Raw genomic sequence first — 17,477 nt, forward strand, 5'->3', positions numbered from 1 at the left:
ATTGCGACCATGGCATCCGAAGGAGTGTCGTCAAGCTCGAGAAGAGGCCCAGTTCCGAACGGCAATGATGGAAAAGAGGGTGTGTCACCAAGGTGCTTCTGTGGAGAAAACGCAATCCTATTCATGTCGAGGACGAGCAGCAATCCGAACAGATTGTTTCTGGGATGTCCCTTTTATAAGGTAAGCAAAGGACATCCGTGTAACTCCGTTTGTGTTAGGGTTTATCCTCAATTCCAACCTTTTCTGAGCCTTGAGGATTGATTTTGTGCAGGTAAAACAACCATGCTGCAAGTTTTTTTTTTGTGGCTGGACGAGCATGTAGCCGGTTTTGGTGTTGGTGTTACAAGGTACCTGGGGCAGGAGCAAATCCTGCATGGTGAAGAGCATCTCAGGATGAAAGACATGAAAAACAGGATATTGTTGTTGGAGAAGAGGATAGAAGCGTTAGTGGTTAAAAAAAATCCAATTGGGTGGAGCATATGTGTGATGTTTGTTGTCCTGATTTTTGCTTTATTTAGTTGTAAGGAATGATGTAAGATTGGTAAAAATGTTGGAAATGAAATGTATTAATCATTTGTGCATCTGGTATCACTGTGGGTCATGTTTGTGATTATGTTTGTATGTAACAAAAGTTGGCAAAATCACAGGAAATAAAAGTTTCAACAACTAATATTTAGAGTGTAAAAGTATACATTCATCATCTAAACTGACATCAAAATAAAAGGAATGCTACCATTAACATCTCCTTACTTGACAAGCGTTGTCTTAACTCAAAATAAAGACCCAAATAAAAAAAAGAAATTGTATCTAGAATTTGTGGTTATCAATTACATTGGGTCACATGTAAACAACAAAAAAATCATAATATCGTCAGTCTTCACTCATGTTGATTCCCTAGATGTTGGGTCACTTGGTGTTGTTCTTTGGGAGACTTCCTGAGCTGCTGCTTCCTGCGTTGTGCCAGATTGTCCTTGAACCAGTGGTGCCGGTGGCCTGAAGATCTTCTGTTTTGGTCTGAATTTTGATGGTTTCGGGCGAGAAGTGTTGCTAACAATCTCTCGAGCCTTGCCTGGAGCATTACATAGAGGGGTTGTACTTGGGACTGGTGGTCTGCATAGAATGACTGTTGGGACCGGAGGTGCTATCACAAGCATGGATCTAGTAACCCTGGTTGGAGCTGGTGCAGCATTTGCATGAGTTGGTCCTGCTACACTCATAACCTGCATGCATGAGGAGACCAACCAATGGAAAAAAATTTAAAGCACATCAACTGGATTCAAACAACTAGGTATATCAACTTCATCAAAAAAATCACAAATTAAATAGTTACAGTAGTTGCTTGTTGCAGGGGTTGTGTGTTGGTTGGTTGGCTGCTTGAAGAATCCTGGACAGTTAATGAACATAGGGTATCAGTAGGATAATAAGACAGATTTGTCCTCTAACTTGTCTACACTAAGACATCCTGATCCTTGAGGAATACCTTACTAATATTCATTAACCCCTGAACTATATGGCAATCAGATAGATAAGTCCCTGACAAACTCATCTCTAAGCACGCATTTGTATAATAGTGTATAATCCAAACCAAAAAAATACAATGCAAACTTACCACTGAGGGTGGAGCTGACTGAGACAAAGGAAGCACAACTAGTTGTTGAGAGCTGCTTCCTCCTTTCTTCTTAGACTTCTTCGTTTTAGACTTTCAGTTGGGGTTTGATGGAGCTCCCTTGCAAGTTTTGTAGTTGTGGCCCTTTTCACCACACTTACTGCAAGTCACCGAGAATGACTTCTTCAATTTTTCACCTTGCATCAATGGCTCAGCAGGATCTTTCTGACTGTTGTGAACTTTTGGCCGGCCAATAGGTCTCTTGATGATGGGGGGTTCTGGTTGTGAGTAATCAGTACGAGGCCAGAATTCTGCACTGGAGATTGATTTGATGCAGTGTGAATATGTCCTCCTGATTGAGTCCATACACAATCAGGGGTAGACATAATCTTCTGCCTTGTCACGCCTCTTCACAATAGCAGCAAGTGTATGTGTGCATGGCATCCCTAACCAAAAAATGTTTTCAATTTGATCATAGAGCAAAGACTAGTTAAATTACAGGTGATAAAACAATTAACAATATAATTAACAAATTATAAGTAGATTTGTAGTTTACAGTAAGTTGCCATCGATTGCAGGAGCATGTGTAGTTAATGAGGTCCACATCTACCTTGCTTCCTTTGCGGTTCACTTCGAACCTTTTTCTTTCATTATCTCCAACCCACTCTGCTGTCCACTTTGTCCCAAGGGTAAGTAATCTTTCCATCCGTTTTTGCTGTATTGGTGCTAGTTTACCAGGGTGATTTTTCAATACTCGCTTGTGATTTACCATCCTCCTCATCAGGTAACACCTGATTTCTTCGCACATAGTTAGGATTGGCTTACAGCGGTAATTAACAATTTCGGCATTGAAGACCTCACACATGTTGTTAGTGAGGTTATCAACTTTCGGCCCATGCGAGAAATAAGCCTTGACCCATGTCTCTGGCTCAAACTTTGAGAGGTATTCCCAAGCCCCCTGATTCACTGCCTTCAACCTTTCCATACAGTCCTTGAACTCCGCAACTGTTGTGCATCTGGCACACTTCCAGACAACCTCTCTTATGTATAAATATTTGAAACTATTAACGAAATTCTTCCACATGTGCATCACGCATTTCCTGTGCCTGGCTTTTGACATGACTTCCTTTAAGGCGGGGAGTAAACCCTGCATTGAACATGAGCAGCCAACAATTACAATTCAGCAAATATATGAAGTGTGCAATAATGAACCAATAATGCATGATACCTTTTGTTGATCTAAAATGAAGTTCCACCCATGGTTTGCATCGTCTCCTATGTCTGCCTGAAGGTTAGTCAGGAACCACTTCCAGGCATCCTTCGTCTCAGCCCTCACAACCCCATATGCAATAACATAAAATTGGTTGTTTGCGTCTTGGACAGCTATTGCTAGAAGCCACCCCATGTAGTATGTCTTGAGAAAGCATCCATCCAGGTGCAGCAAAGGCCTACACCCTTCCTTGAACTCTCGCTTATAGGCATCTAAGCATATGTATATCTTGTCGAAAACAGGGGGGCTTCTGGAATTGTCATAAGTTCCAACCTTGCAGTAGATTCTGGATTAGTACTTAAAATCTGCCCACAATAATTCCTTGTCCTCTTGTATTGTTCCTTCTCGTTTTTCATAATTTTATCCCTGGCCTCAACTACTGCTCTATACACCATCTTAGGATGGGAAGCTAAAGAAAATTCTTCCCTTAAGAATTCAATTGCCTCCCTAGTGGTCATGTGTGGTTGGGTAGCCATCCTCTTCACAATTTTCCTACTGATCTAATGTTGGTCAGCTGCGTTACTCCCTAAATCTCTTGCACAACTATGCTCTGGATGGTCTTAATTTGGTAACATTGCAGAATTTTGTTGTAAGACAGATGAACCAAGAAATTGCACTCTTCATCCTTGTAGCCCACTCTCACTCTCTCCCTATCATTCTTGATCCACTTAACCTCCTTATCTTCAGCAATGAATGAGTCCTTCACCACATATTTAAACCGTTCAACAGTTGTAAACCTCATCCCTAACTCAAATATGCCCTGACCATGAGCATAGTCATCATCAAACTCTGGAAACTTGTGGCCTTCACCTTCATCCTCTGATCCCATAGGTGTGTGCAATTCCTCGGACTCGTACTCAAACATGATTTCCTCAGGTTCTGTCGGGACTTCACTTACATAGTATCTCCCTATATTATCCACTCCATGCCTATTGCCACCACCTCCTCCATCACTAGGCCCAGCAGCTGAGTCCATTCCACTTTCACCAGCTGTCCCTTTTTTAGTCTGATCACTATCTTCTTCACTTGGATTCTCTCTCGCACCATCTTGCACCTTCTTCTTACCCTTCTTATACTTATCCTTCATCCATTGTCTCTTTGTGACTTTCTTCTTGGGGTTACCACCTTCTTTCTTGGCTCCCTTACTATTTTTCTATTGCCACCAACAGTCCCTATATTATTGTCAGAATCACTTCCATTATTCTCCAATCCAGCTGGTGGAGGTTTATATAATACATCTTCGGTGCTCTCATACCCATCATCCGATGAAGAGGATGTCTTCAATTCCTTTAAAATTTTATCCACATCCACAAAATCTAGGTTCATCTCCGGAAACCTCTCTTCCTTACCATTCTGATAAACAAGAACACCATCATTACCTCTCATGAAGCTACCTCCGTGGTGAAAAACTGGCACCACAAAAATATCCACCATCTGAAATTTATCAAGAAATAACTATGTGTCAATACTACATTACATTCAAAATTTATTACAGAACCCCCCATTACCCTAACACAATACCTCCTACGACTACTACACACCATGCTCTAAAAACCATGTTTAGCCTTCATTACACCACTGTTACACACATTGTCAACATGCACACATGATCACTTCACCCTTAGTAAAAACTACAGAAACTTCAGGAGTAAGGAAGACGATCTTACCTTGACAGGAAGACAACAGTGCTAACCTCCACAGTAACCTTCTTTCTTGCCTCCGACAGCTACTTCACCGCACGCTGATTGCTTTTCCACGTAGTGCAATTTTTGGAGGGAGAAACAGGGGGAGAGATTTTGATCATTTTGGTGTTATGTGTATTGCGTATGTGAGTTATGCTTAGTTTCAAAAGGTTAGGGAGAAATGGCAGTATTTTGGGCTCTGGGGATATATTTGTCATCTTTTGGAAAGCCAAGCCGACGTGGCAGCCTGTTACGGCCAGCTCAACGCCACGGAGCCACGTCATCATTTTCCGTCAGGGCTAAACGGAGACACTCTAACGGAGGGGTAAGAATGTCCAGTTTTCTCGAGGTCAGGGACATTACCGTATTTTCTAACCCTCGAGGAAGAAAAAATCCGCGACAAAAAAGGTTAGGGACGGATTTATCCTTTACTCAAAAATAAAAACACCGTGTAGGATATGGTGTTAATCTTAGATGTACTTTTTTATATTTTTTTATCCTATTGCAAATTATTTTTTTATATTAAGGTAGAAATAATATTTTTGAAAATCATAGATCATAAAAATGTCAATATTAGATGTAGATTTAGAGGGTAAAAATTGACCATCTGATTTCTAAGAAATAAAAATCAAATCCTTCCATTTTTAGAAATAAAAATTGAACCATTTAATTTGTGAATTTAAAAAAAATCACAACAAAAAAGATAGACTTTCCAATTTAATATAAAAATATTTTAAAAATTTTATTGCAAAATAATAGGCCAATCGATTACACATCTCCATATCACAAAAAATACCAACAGTCAACATAATTGGATTGGATTGCACACAATGCTCCTGCATTATAGAAAAAAGAATAAATATTATTTTGTTCTCTAAAATTTAGGGTTAAAATTAAATTCATCTTTAATTTTATTTTAAATTTAAAATTATTTTTAATATTTTATTTAGTATTAAAATCGTCCTTTCAATTTTTTTCGGACAAAAATATTATTTCTTAATCCACTATTTACCACCACTACCACCACTTTTATTACCACCAACTATTTCTCTTCTCGTACCTATTCATTTTAATCTATCAACAACAGTACAACAAAAATTTATTATCAACAACATAACATTCAAGTTTAAAAACTTAATCAATTATAAAGAAAGACAAACAAAATCTAAAGTGAAGTAGAGACAACAAGGTCGCCGGTTTGCTCCGCCACTGCTGTCGTTGGAGAAAGTCGTTGACAGCCGATAAGATAAATAGTGACGGAGCCTGATCGACACCGAAGAAGAGGGCGACGACAGCGGAAAGGATGTCCTTCAATAGCGAAGGTGAGATGAGGGTGCGACACGGCGAGACGAGGATGCGGTATGGCAAGGCGAGGGTAACTGTCAATCTTGACAGCGACAGAGGAGTCCTCAATGGTTGATTTATGCCGTGGTTTTGGTTTTCCCTTTCAATACAAGCAACAACAGCAACAACCACAATTACAACAATGTCAATGTTTTGAAGAGCAATGAAATTAGGATAAGAATGCTCAGGAGGAAGAAGATGAGTAAATTTAGAGGGTGGTACAATTAAAAAGAAGAAGAGAAAGAATTAGAGGAAGAGAAGGAGGAGTAGTGTGAATTTTTGTTGTATGTGTTTCTGTTGTTGATAGATTAAAATAAATAGATATGAAAATTTGAGAAGAAGAATAGTTGGTGGTAGTGGTAAATGGTGGGATTAGAAAAGAATATTTTTATCGAAAAAAGTTGAAAGAACAATTTTAATACTAAATAAAATGTTAAGAATGATTTTAAATTTAAAATAAAATTAGGGATGAATTTAATTTTAATCTTAAATTTTAGGGAATAAAATAGTAGTTATCCCTAAAAAAATATTTAGCCAAAGAAAAATGCGTGCAAAGATTATTTTCCTTTAATTAATTTATTGACTTAATGAGATTCTGATCAAATTACTTTTAACTTAAGTGAAATTTCCGAACAATTGGACTTTGAATGATACATATTATGACCCAAATCTAAAATGATATTGAATTATTGATACATATTATTGGACAAAAAAAAATCTCTAAGGTAGGAAGACACAGACAATTCATAAATTTGTATTCAGTTATTTTTTTTATTTTTTAATACAAAATAAGAGATAAATAAAAGACAAAAGTTAAAAATAAATAAAAAATATATATTGAAATTGAAATAAAAAATAAAAAATAAAATATTAAATTTAAATATAAAAAATCATTATAAGTAATAAAAAAAACTCATTCAATTTAATTTGTTTATGCCATAATTTGAAAATTGAATTAAAAAAAATTACTCAATTTTTAATCTAATTTTTTGATATAATAAAAAATGACTCACTCAAACTTACTTGTTCACATTACAGTTTGATCACGAAATCAAAATTTTTTTTTTTACATCTTTAATCATTTAATGATAACTATAATAGTTTACAAAGTATTTGTAAATTGTAACCTCATATTAAGTTAAAATAAAAAAAATTTAAATTTATTAACATAAAATTCAATTTATTAATTAAATAAATAAAATTAAAATACATAAAATTAAATATTTAATACTTAAAAATATAAATTAATAACTATTAAATAATACTTGAATTTTTCAGTACAAATATTTAAAGTATGTATTATTCTCTTTTTCTTTAAAAAATATTCATTTTTTTAATTTTGTAGTTGAAAAAAATATATATAAAGAAACATATATAAAAAAGATAAATTTTTTTATTGTTTTTAATTGAAAAGAACATCAAGGCTCGTAGGTGATCACAAGAAAGCAAAATTAAAGAACACTAACGCTGGTAGAGACGGCAAGAAAATCAACACTTAAGACACTTTTCTTTGTTTGAATTAAAAAATATAAAAGCAAAGAACACAAAAATAAAAAGATACGACGCAAGAATAATAAAGATGCAGTAATTTCTTTTACGAGGACATAAGAAAAATAAACATAGATTAATATGAATTAATTTAATATTTAATATTTAATACTAATTTGATATTAAATAAGGGATAAACAAAAAGAGAATGATTGAAATTGAATGAAAATAATAAATTAAAATTGAAATAGAAAAAATAAAATAATATTAAAATTAAACATAAAGATAATTATTTTATTTTTTTATTTAATTTTTTATTTTTTTAATGTAATAAAAAAGGACTCATTATTTAATCTAAATTATCCACACCATAATTTAAAAATTGAATAAAAGGAATCAATCAATGTCTCAAATTTTTTACTAAATTTTTCGATGCAATAAAAAAGACTCACTCAATCTGATTCGTTTACATTGTAGCTTCATTATGAAACCCAAAAAAAATTGTACACCTCTGATTTATCAAAAATAACTACAATAATTTGATAGATATTTATTACCTCATATTAAATTAAAACAAAAAAAAAACATTCAGTTCGCTAACATAAAATTTAATCTACAAATTAAATAAATAAAATTAAAATACATAAAATTAAACATATTAATATTTAAAAATATAAATCATTAAATAATATTTAAATTTTTCAGATCACAAATATTTAAAATACATATATTTTTCCTTTAGAGAAATACAAACATGGTGTAAAAAATTTATCTTGAGACCATTTTATAAATACATAACTTTTTTTGTAATTAATATATATGGACATTTTTTTTTATCCACAATTGAAGTATTTACTATTGATTATTATTATTATTATTATTATTATTATTATTATTATTAGGACTAATTTAAAATGACTATCCGAAATTTCGGTGACCAATACTTATGGGAACCTAAATGGATAAAATAGCTCGATTGAAAATTTTAAAATTTTTCTGTTTCAAGTAAAAAAATTGAATTTACAACACTTAATTAATAGAGGATAAGTCCTTTTCTCTCAACTGCATTCTTTGAATTTGTAATATTGCAACATTACGAAGCTGATTTTTTTGCTTATGGAAAGAAGCCATGTGTATCATTTCATGGAAGGAATGTAAAATATTGCACTGTTATGGGTCAGAGACAAAACGTGACTTACGTTTTATATTTGTTAAATATTTTTTAATTTTAAAATAAAATAAACGTAACTTACGTTTTGGCTTTTTAAATTTTTTTAATTTTGTTTAGTTGGCTTTTAAAAAAACGCACCTTGCGTTTTTGTACTTGAAAAGGCTGAATTTTTTTTTGAAACCCACAAAACGCAGGTTGCATTTTGTTAGTGTCAGAAATTTTTTTTTGGAAGTCCAAAAACGCAGCCTGCGTTTTGTGCACATAATAATATTTAAATGCACAAGTTTGTCTATAAATACGAAGTCCGATTTCGTTTTTCTTCATCTTGACTTCTCCTCTTGGTTTTTCTTTCATAAAGTCCTCAATAGGGTGTTTTTTTGGCAGATAACTGTGTAAAAAAAATAGAGTTAGTTGAGGTTGAAGTTATGGAAGGTGTTGCAAACTTGCGAATATATTATAACGGTGAGGTTATAACAAACACACATGAAGGAGTGACCTTTGTTTGTGAATGTCCATTGTCATTTGCCATTCCATGTACCATGAGTTTTGTCGAGTTGCAAAATGGTCTTTGTAATAACATTCAAAGCCACATTTTGAAAAGGGTGAGCAATCTTTTATACAGAAGTCCTGTGCAAGTATTTGGTGGGCTAATACAGTTTCAAATAATGCCCATCACTGACGATGCCAGTATGCAGCAGATGTTTTATATTTATCAACAAACCCGATCTCAAGTGCCGATGATAGAGCTGTACGTTGAGTTTGAACAGCAGTCGGGGATGAGTACGGTCGGCGAGGATGTCAATGTTGATGAGCTCGGGGATATAGATTAGGAAGAAGATAATAATGATAGCGAAGAGGAATTCGAAGCTAACTATGAAGTTGATGACGAAAACGATGACGGAGACTTGGCAGGCAATCCGGCGATGCAAAATGAAGCAAATGCCGTTGTAAGCCAACACCCGTTTGGTGTTCCGTCTTTTATGCGGACTCTAGATCTCGAAGCCATGCATGCCCCGGAATTTCCTGAGTATGCGAATACGGGTATGTTATGATTATTAACTCAAGTTTCCTGTAGTGCTTAAATAATTTGCCTTGTCTGAAACTGATGCTGGTGCGCACGTCGTAGGTGAAGGCAACGTTGCGGCGGAAGATGGCGAGTTTAGTGTTGGAATGGAATTTAGTTCGAGAGAGTCAGTGATATCTACAATTAAAAGCTACACCATCTCTAGAGGAGTTGATTACACTGTGTATGAGTCTGAGCCGCAGACATTCTATGCGAAATGCAAGGGGTATGGTGCAGGGTGCGACTGGCTTATTCGAGCTAGCTTGATTCGAAAAAAAGCTTGTTGGGAGATCAGGAGATACAATGGGAAGCACACGTGCACCATGAGCACGATTTCACAAGATCATGCCAAGTTGGACTCAGACACAATTGCAGATGCCATTAGGCCGTTGGTCGAAGCAGACCCCTCGATAAAGGTGAAGTCCGTTATTGCAGAAGTTCAAGACAGGTTCAACTACACTGTAAGTTACCACAAGGCTTGGTTGGCAAAGCAGAAAGCTGTCGCAAAAGTTTTTGGTGATTGGGAAGTTTCTTACCAGACTCTGCCAGTGTGGTTGAAAGCAATGACAGTGAAGATGCCAAGGTCTCGTGTTTAAATTAAAATGCTCCCCGTTTACCGTGAGAGTGAGGAGGTTCAAGGTGTAAGAGTTCTGCACCGCGTTTTTTGGAGCTTCTATCCGTGTATTGTAGCATTTAGACACTGCAAGCCACTGGTGCAGATTGATGGCACGCACCTGTACGGAAAATATAAAGGTGCACTTCTGGTAGCTGTTGCACAGGATGAGAATCAAAACATTGTGCCTATTGCATTTGCGATTGTCGAGGGCGAGACAGCAGACGCGTGGGAGTTTTTCCTAACCAATTTGCAGAGATATGTTGTTACCATTGATGGTATGGGTATTATTTCTGACCACCATACCTCCATCGACGTTGCAATAGCTCGCAGTAACGGTGCATGGTCACCACCAAGGGCGTGGCACATGTACTGCATCAGGCACATCGGGTCCAACTTCTTAAGGAGGTTCAAGGCTCCATATTTGTATAAACTCGTGGTCAACACAGGTATTTCAACTTGCTATTATGGTTCTATTCATAGTAAATTTGTGGCACCTACTTATGATTAAATGGTTTGTTCAACAGGCTATTATAGGACGGAGCAGGAGTACAACAAAAACTACCAAAGGCTTAAAGAGCGAGATGAGGCATATACTTAATAGTGCGATAAGATTGGTGTTGAGAGATGGGTGTTGGCATTCGATGGTGGTCATCGTTGGGGACATATGACAATAAACTTGGTAGAGTGTATAAATTCTGTCCCGAAGGGTGCACGCAACCTTCTTGTGACTACCCTTGTCCGGTCAACTTTCTATCGGCTGAATGAGTTGTTCACTCGGAAGAGTACTGAGGCTCATGACCGTCTCTGCAACGGATTCACGTATTCAGAATTTGCAACGAAGAGAGTTGAAGAAAGCTTCCGACGTGCATGAAACATTGTGGTCAACCGGTTCGACAGGCGCAACGAGATGTTTGAGGTCCGCGAAATGCAAGATGGTACCATTTACACTGTTAATCTTGCGCAACGACACTGCGACTGTGGCCACTTCCAGGTTGAGCGACTTCCATGTCGCCACGTGCTTGCATGTTGCGCCAACCAGCGTCTTGATTGGCAAGTGTACGTGCACGATGTGTGCAAGATGTCTCAAATTTGCAAGGTGTATAGAGGCGAGTTTGTTCCGATGGGTGACCCATCTACGTGGGATAGATACGAAGGAGCGAAGGTGATCGCCAACTGGACATTGAGGCGCGCGACAAAGGGAAGACCGAAGTCAACCCGCTACTTGAATGAGATTGATTCGTGGGATATGCGTGGTCCTCGCCGGTGTACGGTTTGTGGACGCGAGGGACATAGCCGCAGCCGGTGTCCTCAGTGCACAGGTCCAAGCTCCGCTGGAGGACATTAGTGGCTAAGCTTTTGTGTAACTTTATTATCCCCTACGTCACAGTTGTATGTGGCTTTTATGTAACCTGGTCCTCTATTTTAAATTAGTTAACACTTATTGAATCAATAAATATTTTAAACTTGTCATGTAACTTTCTATGTTGTTAACTTTCATTCTACGCGGTAAACACTGAATAATAATTAAGCAGGATAATCTGGGACGTCTTTTATGCGAGCACAAAGCTAAATATATAACAACAATAATACTTAACACTACCAAGTCATAATACAATACTGAATAAAACACTGAATACAAAATATGACAATGAAAATAAAACTAAACTCTAGTAGTACAACATAAAGTGCAACTGACTACTTCCTCGGCGCCTTCTTCGAATACAACGACGGCGTGTATTTGTCCGGAGGCACAGTCTGTGTCCGTAAGTTATACGGATGACCCTGAGACACACGGGCATCCAGACCCCTGAAATCTGTCATGCTCGAACTGCCAATGTCACATATCCAGGAACCAGTCACCCCCGGAGCACTCGCTCCACCAAGGTCATAATAGTGCTGAACGTCATCCCCCAAAACATCCTCTTCCTCCTGAGGGCATTCATTCAAGTCAAACAACTGGGTGCACGGTGGTGCGGAAGGACCGACATGATGTACATGCCCCGTAGAGGTGTCCACGTCGAAGTCACTGGCATGACCTGATGAGGCCCGACGACCAGCAGACTGCGCAGTTGGAGCAGGCGCTTCCTGCTCTCGCGTCGGAAATAGATGTGTTGTATCTGTATCTCTCAGGACCTGAGACAGGCTGAGGCTGTCCGCTGGAACTCTGTCTGACAGTCGCAGGTGCATCCCATACTGCTCCATGTACCACTCGTAGTACACTGGAAAAGGATGAAAGTCAATAATCTCCGCGCCTAACTGCAATGTGTTATAGCGGTCGGTTCTCCACCTGTCAACCCATCGACTGTAAATCTGTCCCCAGTCATGGTTCTGTGCTCCTCTCAACCCAGTACAATGATCACGACCAAGGTCGAACGCTGGGCCTGGTGGAAGCTGTTGCATCCCGAACTGTCGCCTAACTCGGTCTGTTGGGTGCCATTCTATGCACTCGAATGACACTAGCGGCGACTGGGTGGAGCACATAAACAACTGGGCAGCGACGACATCTGGAATCTCGACAGCTATATACGGCCGCCATATAAACTGCATATTAGTTACCAAGAGGCCGATTAGAAAAAATATTCTTCTGAACGAAAAAACATTGGACATTAATGGTTACAACTTACATCGTCAACTCCCATGTCGTCGAGTCCTCACCTAAAGTGCGCGGTAGGCCGTCGTATATTCCTTGTATGTCGGCGCCAATGACTCCACCTAACAAAAAACCGAATAAAACCATTAATTAGAATAACAAATTAATAAAAATGATAATAATAATATCAATAATAATAACCAAAATAGAATAACAATACGAATAACAATAAAAACCAATACCGTCGCGCAAGTGGAATACCAACATTGCCGAGCTGATCGCGGGGTACAGGTGCCAGGAGCGGCATACACTCCCACGCCCAAACAAAAAGCAATATCAGGGGGCCATCCATCTCTTTGCATCTGTATCGTGATGCATGACACAACGATCTGTACAGGTGTGCCAGACAGGCTGCCCCCCAACTGTATGATGAAATGCGGTCGAAATCCCGAAGTAGCGGTAGAAACTTCGAGTTCAACGAAGTAGTTGACTTATCCGGAAACACAACTATTCCGAGCACGCAGAAAATGTGCGCTCGGACGTACCGCTTAACAGACTGCTGAGTATCACACCTCTCGGTGTCTCTGCACCGTCGCACCCATGCAATATTAACCTTCCCCGACACGTGATCTTGCGGTCCGGGCTCCCGACCAAAACACGCCATGCAGTTCTCCACCAAAAACTGGTGACTGCTGTCTGATCTACCTGTAACGGCCTCCCTATTAACCGGGAGACCAAGAATATAGCTCACATCTTCCAGCGTCACCGTCACCTCACCGACCGGAAGATGAAATGTGTGAGTCTCTAGCCTCCAGCATTCTACCAAAGCACTCAGTAGTGCAGAATGACCTCTCATTTCGCCGACTCGCGAAACGGGTTGAAACCCAGTCAATGCCAGTGCCGCAACAGCTACCTCGTTAAAGGTATCTGACGGATCAAATTTTTTGGGCAACAAATTCCTGATACCCTGCAACAAAAAAATTGATAGCTATTAAAATTCTAAATAATATCAGTTAATAATTTATTCAAAAAATGAGTTAGCAATAATAGTTATTAAGTATTATTATTACTATCTTAAAAAATAATAATAAATTATTAAAAATTCATAAATATTGATTACTCATAATAACCAGTATTGTAAACAAATAATAATAAACTAATCATAATAATAACAACAAATCACTAAAAAAAATAATAACTTAATATACTATACAGTATTACCACAAATAATAAACAGTATTCTGTTATTAAATAATATTATTTATTATTACAATATTCTATCTAACTATTAAAAGTAGTAAATTTTTTTTTCAAACAATGTCAAAAAAAAACCTTTTACAAAACAGTAGTATTATAAGTTATTCTCACTATCATAACTAGTATTATAAACAAATAATAATATACCGATCATAATAATAATTACTCAAATATAACAATAATAATCATAACAATAACTATTTATTATATTGATTTTTTTTAATGACAATAACAATAACAATTAATATTTTTTTTAATTAAACAAACATTGTTAAAAAGAACCATTGAGTATAGCATTATTATCATTATCATGAAAAATAACAACAAATCACTAACAAATAATAATAACTTAGTACACTAACATAACAAACCAGCATTATAAACAAATAATAATATACCAATCATAATAATAATTACTCAAATATAATAATAATAACCATAACAATAACTATTTATTATATTGATTTTTTTAATAACAATAACAATAACAATTAATAATTTTTTTTAATTAAACAAACATCGTTTAAAAAAATCGTTGAGTACGGCATTATTATCATTATCATAAAAAATAACAACAAATCACTAACAAATAATAATAACTTAGTACACTATCTGATTTATTATTAAAAAATATTATTAAATTATTCTCATTGCCATACCCACTATTATAAACAAATAATAATGTAATATTAATAATAATAATAACAATAATAATAATAACATAATAATAACACTACCAAAAAAAATTAAACGGTTATGAGAAATAAATAATAACATAATATTAGTAATATTACTAACCACAGTACTAATTACAAACAAAATTTAAATAAATATATATTAAAATAAAAAATTTACTTATCCATTGAAAATGATCCAAATATTCAATAATGTGATCTTCAGGTTTAATAAAATCACGAACCATTTTTCAAATGATGGTCTTTACTCTAACTAACCCCGTTTTGCTCTTCTTCTTCCTCACTAAACCACTCAGCAAGCCTCTGAAGGTACCCCTCACGATTGCCTCTCTCTCTCAACAAGCCTTTCACTTTACAAAATTTTATTCCTGCGTTTTACATTGCACTCGCGTTTATAGTCCTTGGAACTGATGTCCTAAACACGTGTCGTGCATGCAGCAGGGAAGCCTTCAAAATGCAACCTGCGTTTTTTCCTGACAGCTTTAAAACGCATCTTCCGTTTTGTTTCTCCAATGCGGTCAAAAAAGCAATTTTGGTCTGCATGCAGGGGGCACAGAGACACGTTTCGCTTGTTGCAGCTACTCCCCTTTAAAACGCATCCTGCATTTTGCAGCATGTTAATAGCTTTCAGAATTTCTCATGCAGGCAAAACATTTCCTGCGTTTTGCTTTTTCTGCCACTCGCAGATCCACATTCCAGTATTATACGCCATGCAACAATACACTTGAATATCACCATTTTTTTTCCCATTCATTAATTAATTTCTGACATTACGAGTATATAATATATTGATTATATATAAATTATGAGTTTAATTTTGAATACTAATAGTATAATATTTTATACAATTGTTCATTTATTTTTTTTTAGATGATCATTTACACAGTTAATATAAAAAAATTATTTTTAATGATATGATATTACATAACTAAATATATACAAAATTATTTTACATTAATTTTTTTGTTTTTTACGGTATCTTTTAACTTGGTAGACCAAAGACTAATTTACGACGATATTAAATTCTATTTAAAAATTTGTTATTAGTCAATAAATAAAATTATTTTACACTAATAATATATTAAAATTAAATTCATTAACTATTTCGAAATTTATGGATGGACATGAATATTGGTCAATTTAAATAGATGGGCAAAGAAAATGAATCCAAAACCTTCTTAAATAACATTTATTCTCACAAAATTATATTTATTTGCATTCAATGTTTTTTCGCTCAATCAATAGTTGTTTCTAAAATTTTATTAAATGTTCATGTAAATGACAATTAAATAACCGATGCATCGTTTGGTAATTTGTAACTTATTGTATGTGTATTCTAAATATCTACTTGACGCTCGTATAAATTTATTTAATTTATTCTTTTTACTAGATACATTTCACATATTTCTCTGATAAAAAAAAATAGAATTAAAATAAAATAAAATAAAATATTATTTTGATCTCCAATATTTGGATTAAGTCTTAGTTTGGTCTCTAACATTTTTTACATTTTATTTCAGCCTCAAAAATTTTAAACGTCCTATTTCAATTTAAAAAGGTTTCGAATATATTCAATATTGTTACACCGTCAAATTTGACACGAACAATTAATATATTCAAGAGTTAATAACGTTTAATTTTATTATGTAAGTAAAATCGATCTATCAACGATCACCAACTTAAAAGTTTTTTCTTTGATTCCGGATTGTTGATGATTAATTGATAACATTTTAGATTTTTTTTAAGAAGGAGATCAAGAAAAAAGAGTGTTAGTATAAACAAAATGTTACAAAAAAGTTTTGATATTATATTAATTTCAATAACACAAGAAAGAAAATATGACTTAACAACAATATTATTAACGTTTACGTAATTCATTTTATTAGCTATTTTTGTCAAATTTAATAATAAAATAATATTAAATTATTTAAAACTTTTTAGAACAAAAATAAAATATTTAAAATGTTAAAAACTAATTAAAATTTAACCTAAACATTAAAAATTAAAATAATACTTTATTCTAAAATTAATCCTTTCTATTTTGACGTGAAGGATGATAGGGTGAAAAATGAGATATAAAATGAAACTCTTTATATAGATGATTTTCTAATGTTCATAAAAGAAATTTAAAGAGAACTGTTCACTTGCTAATTTGTTATATCAAAATGTGAATGCATTTTTTTGCGCTGTGTAATTAATTATACTTTTGTCATTGCGTGAGTATATATGTATCATTTTACTTAGAGAAACATTGCATCAATTATTGGTTTATTCCAATTACATATATCATATATGTCTATGTATATATCTTTCTTAATAGTTTAATTTTTTAAAATATGTAATTTTTTAATATAGTAGTATTATTAGAAACTTTTCTTGAGATAGTGTATATGAAAGGAAGAAGGTTCTTTTCTTTCTTTCTTTAGATATACTTTTAAGAATGTAATTTTAAAATTATTAGGATAAAAAAAATACTACCAAGATAGTTTTCATGTTTAGTTTTTACATAAATATTTTACAAGAAAGTATATATTTAAGAAATTAATAAGGATATGATAGATTTGTATTTGTATTTTTCTAATTTTAATTTTAATATTTTTGGTTCTAGAATTAAAAAAAATAAAAGTAAAATATAAAAAATAATAAATTTTATTTTATCTTCTATTTTTATTTTTATACAACATTTTAAAGATAA

At 34.7% G+C, this 17,477-nt stretch overlaps 2 protein-coding genes across 2 annotated transcripts; one reads left to right on the forward strand and one right to left on the reverse strand.

Moving 5' to 3' along the window:
• Positions 1-11,147: 11,147 nt before the first annotated feature.
• Positions 11,148-11,585, forward strand: LOC114924370 (uncharacterized). Its single transcript, XM_029288778.1, has one exon. The coding sequence runs from the start codon at positions 11,148-11,150 to the stop codon at positions 11,583-11,585; it is 438 nt and encodes a 145-aa protein (XP_029144611.1).
• Positions 11,586-12,860: 1,275 nt separating this feature from the next.
• On the reverse strand, positions 12,861-14,464 carry LOC112705481 (serine/threonine-protein phosphatase 7 long form homolog). The gene is made up of 3 exons (XM_025756304.1): positions 14,459-14,464; positions 13,092-13,797; positions 12,861-12,952 (listed from the first exon to the last, which is right to left on the reverse strand). Exons 1-3 carry the CDS (start codon positions 14,462-14,464, stop codon positions 12,861-12,863), a joined length of 804 nt encoding a protein of 267 aa, XP_025612089.1.
• Between the last annotated feature and the right edge of the window lie 3,013 nt (positions 14,465-17,477).

This window comes from Arachis hypogaea, chromosome 8 (genome assembly GCF_003086295.3).
Source record: "Arachis hypogaea cultivar Tifrunner chromosome 8, arahy.Tifrunner.gnm2.J5K5, whole genome shotgun sequence".
NCBI lineage: Eukaryota > Viridiplantae > Streptophyta > Magnoliopsida > Fabales > Fabaceae > Arachis > Arachis hypogaea.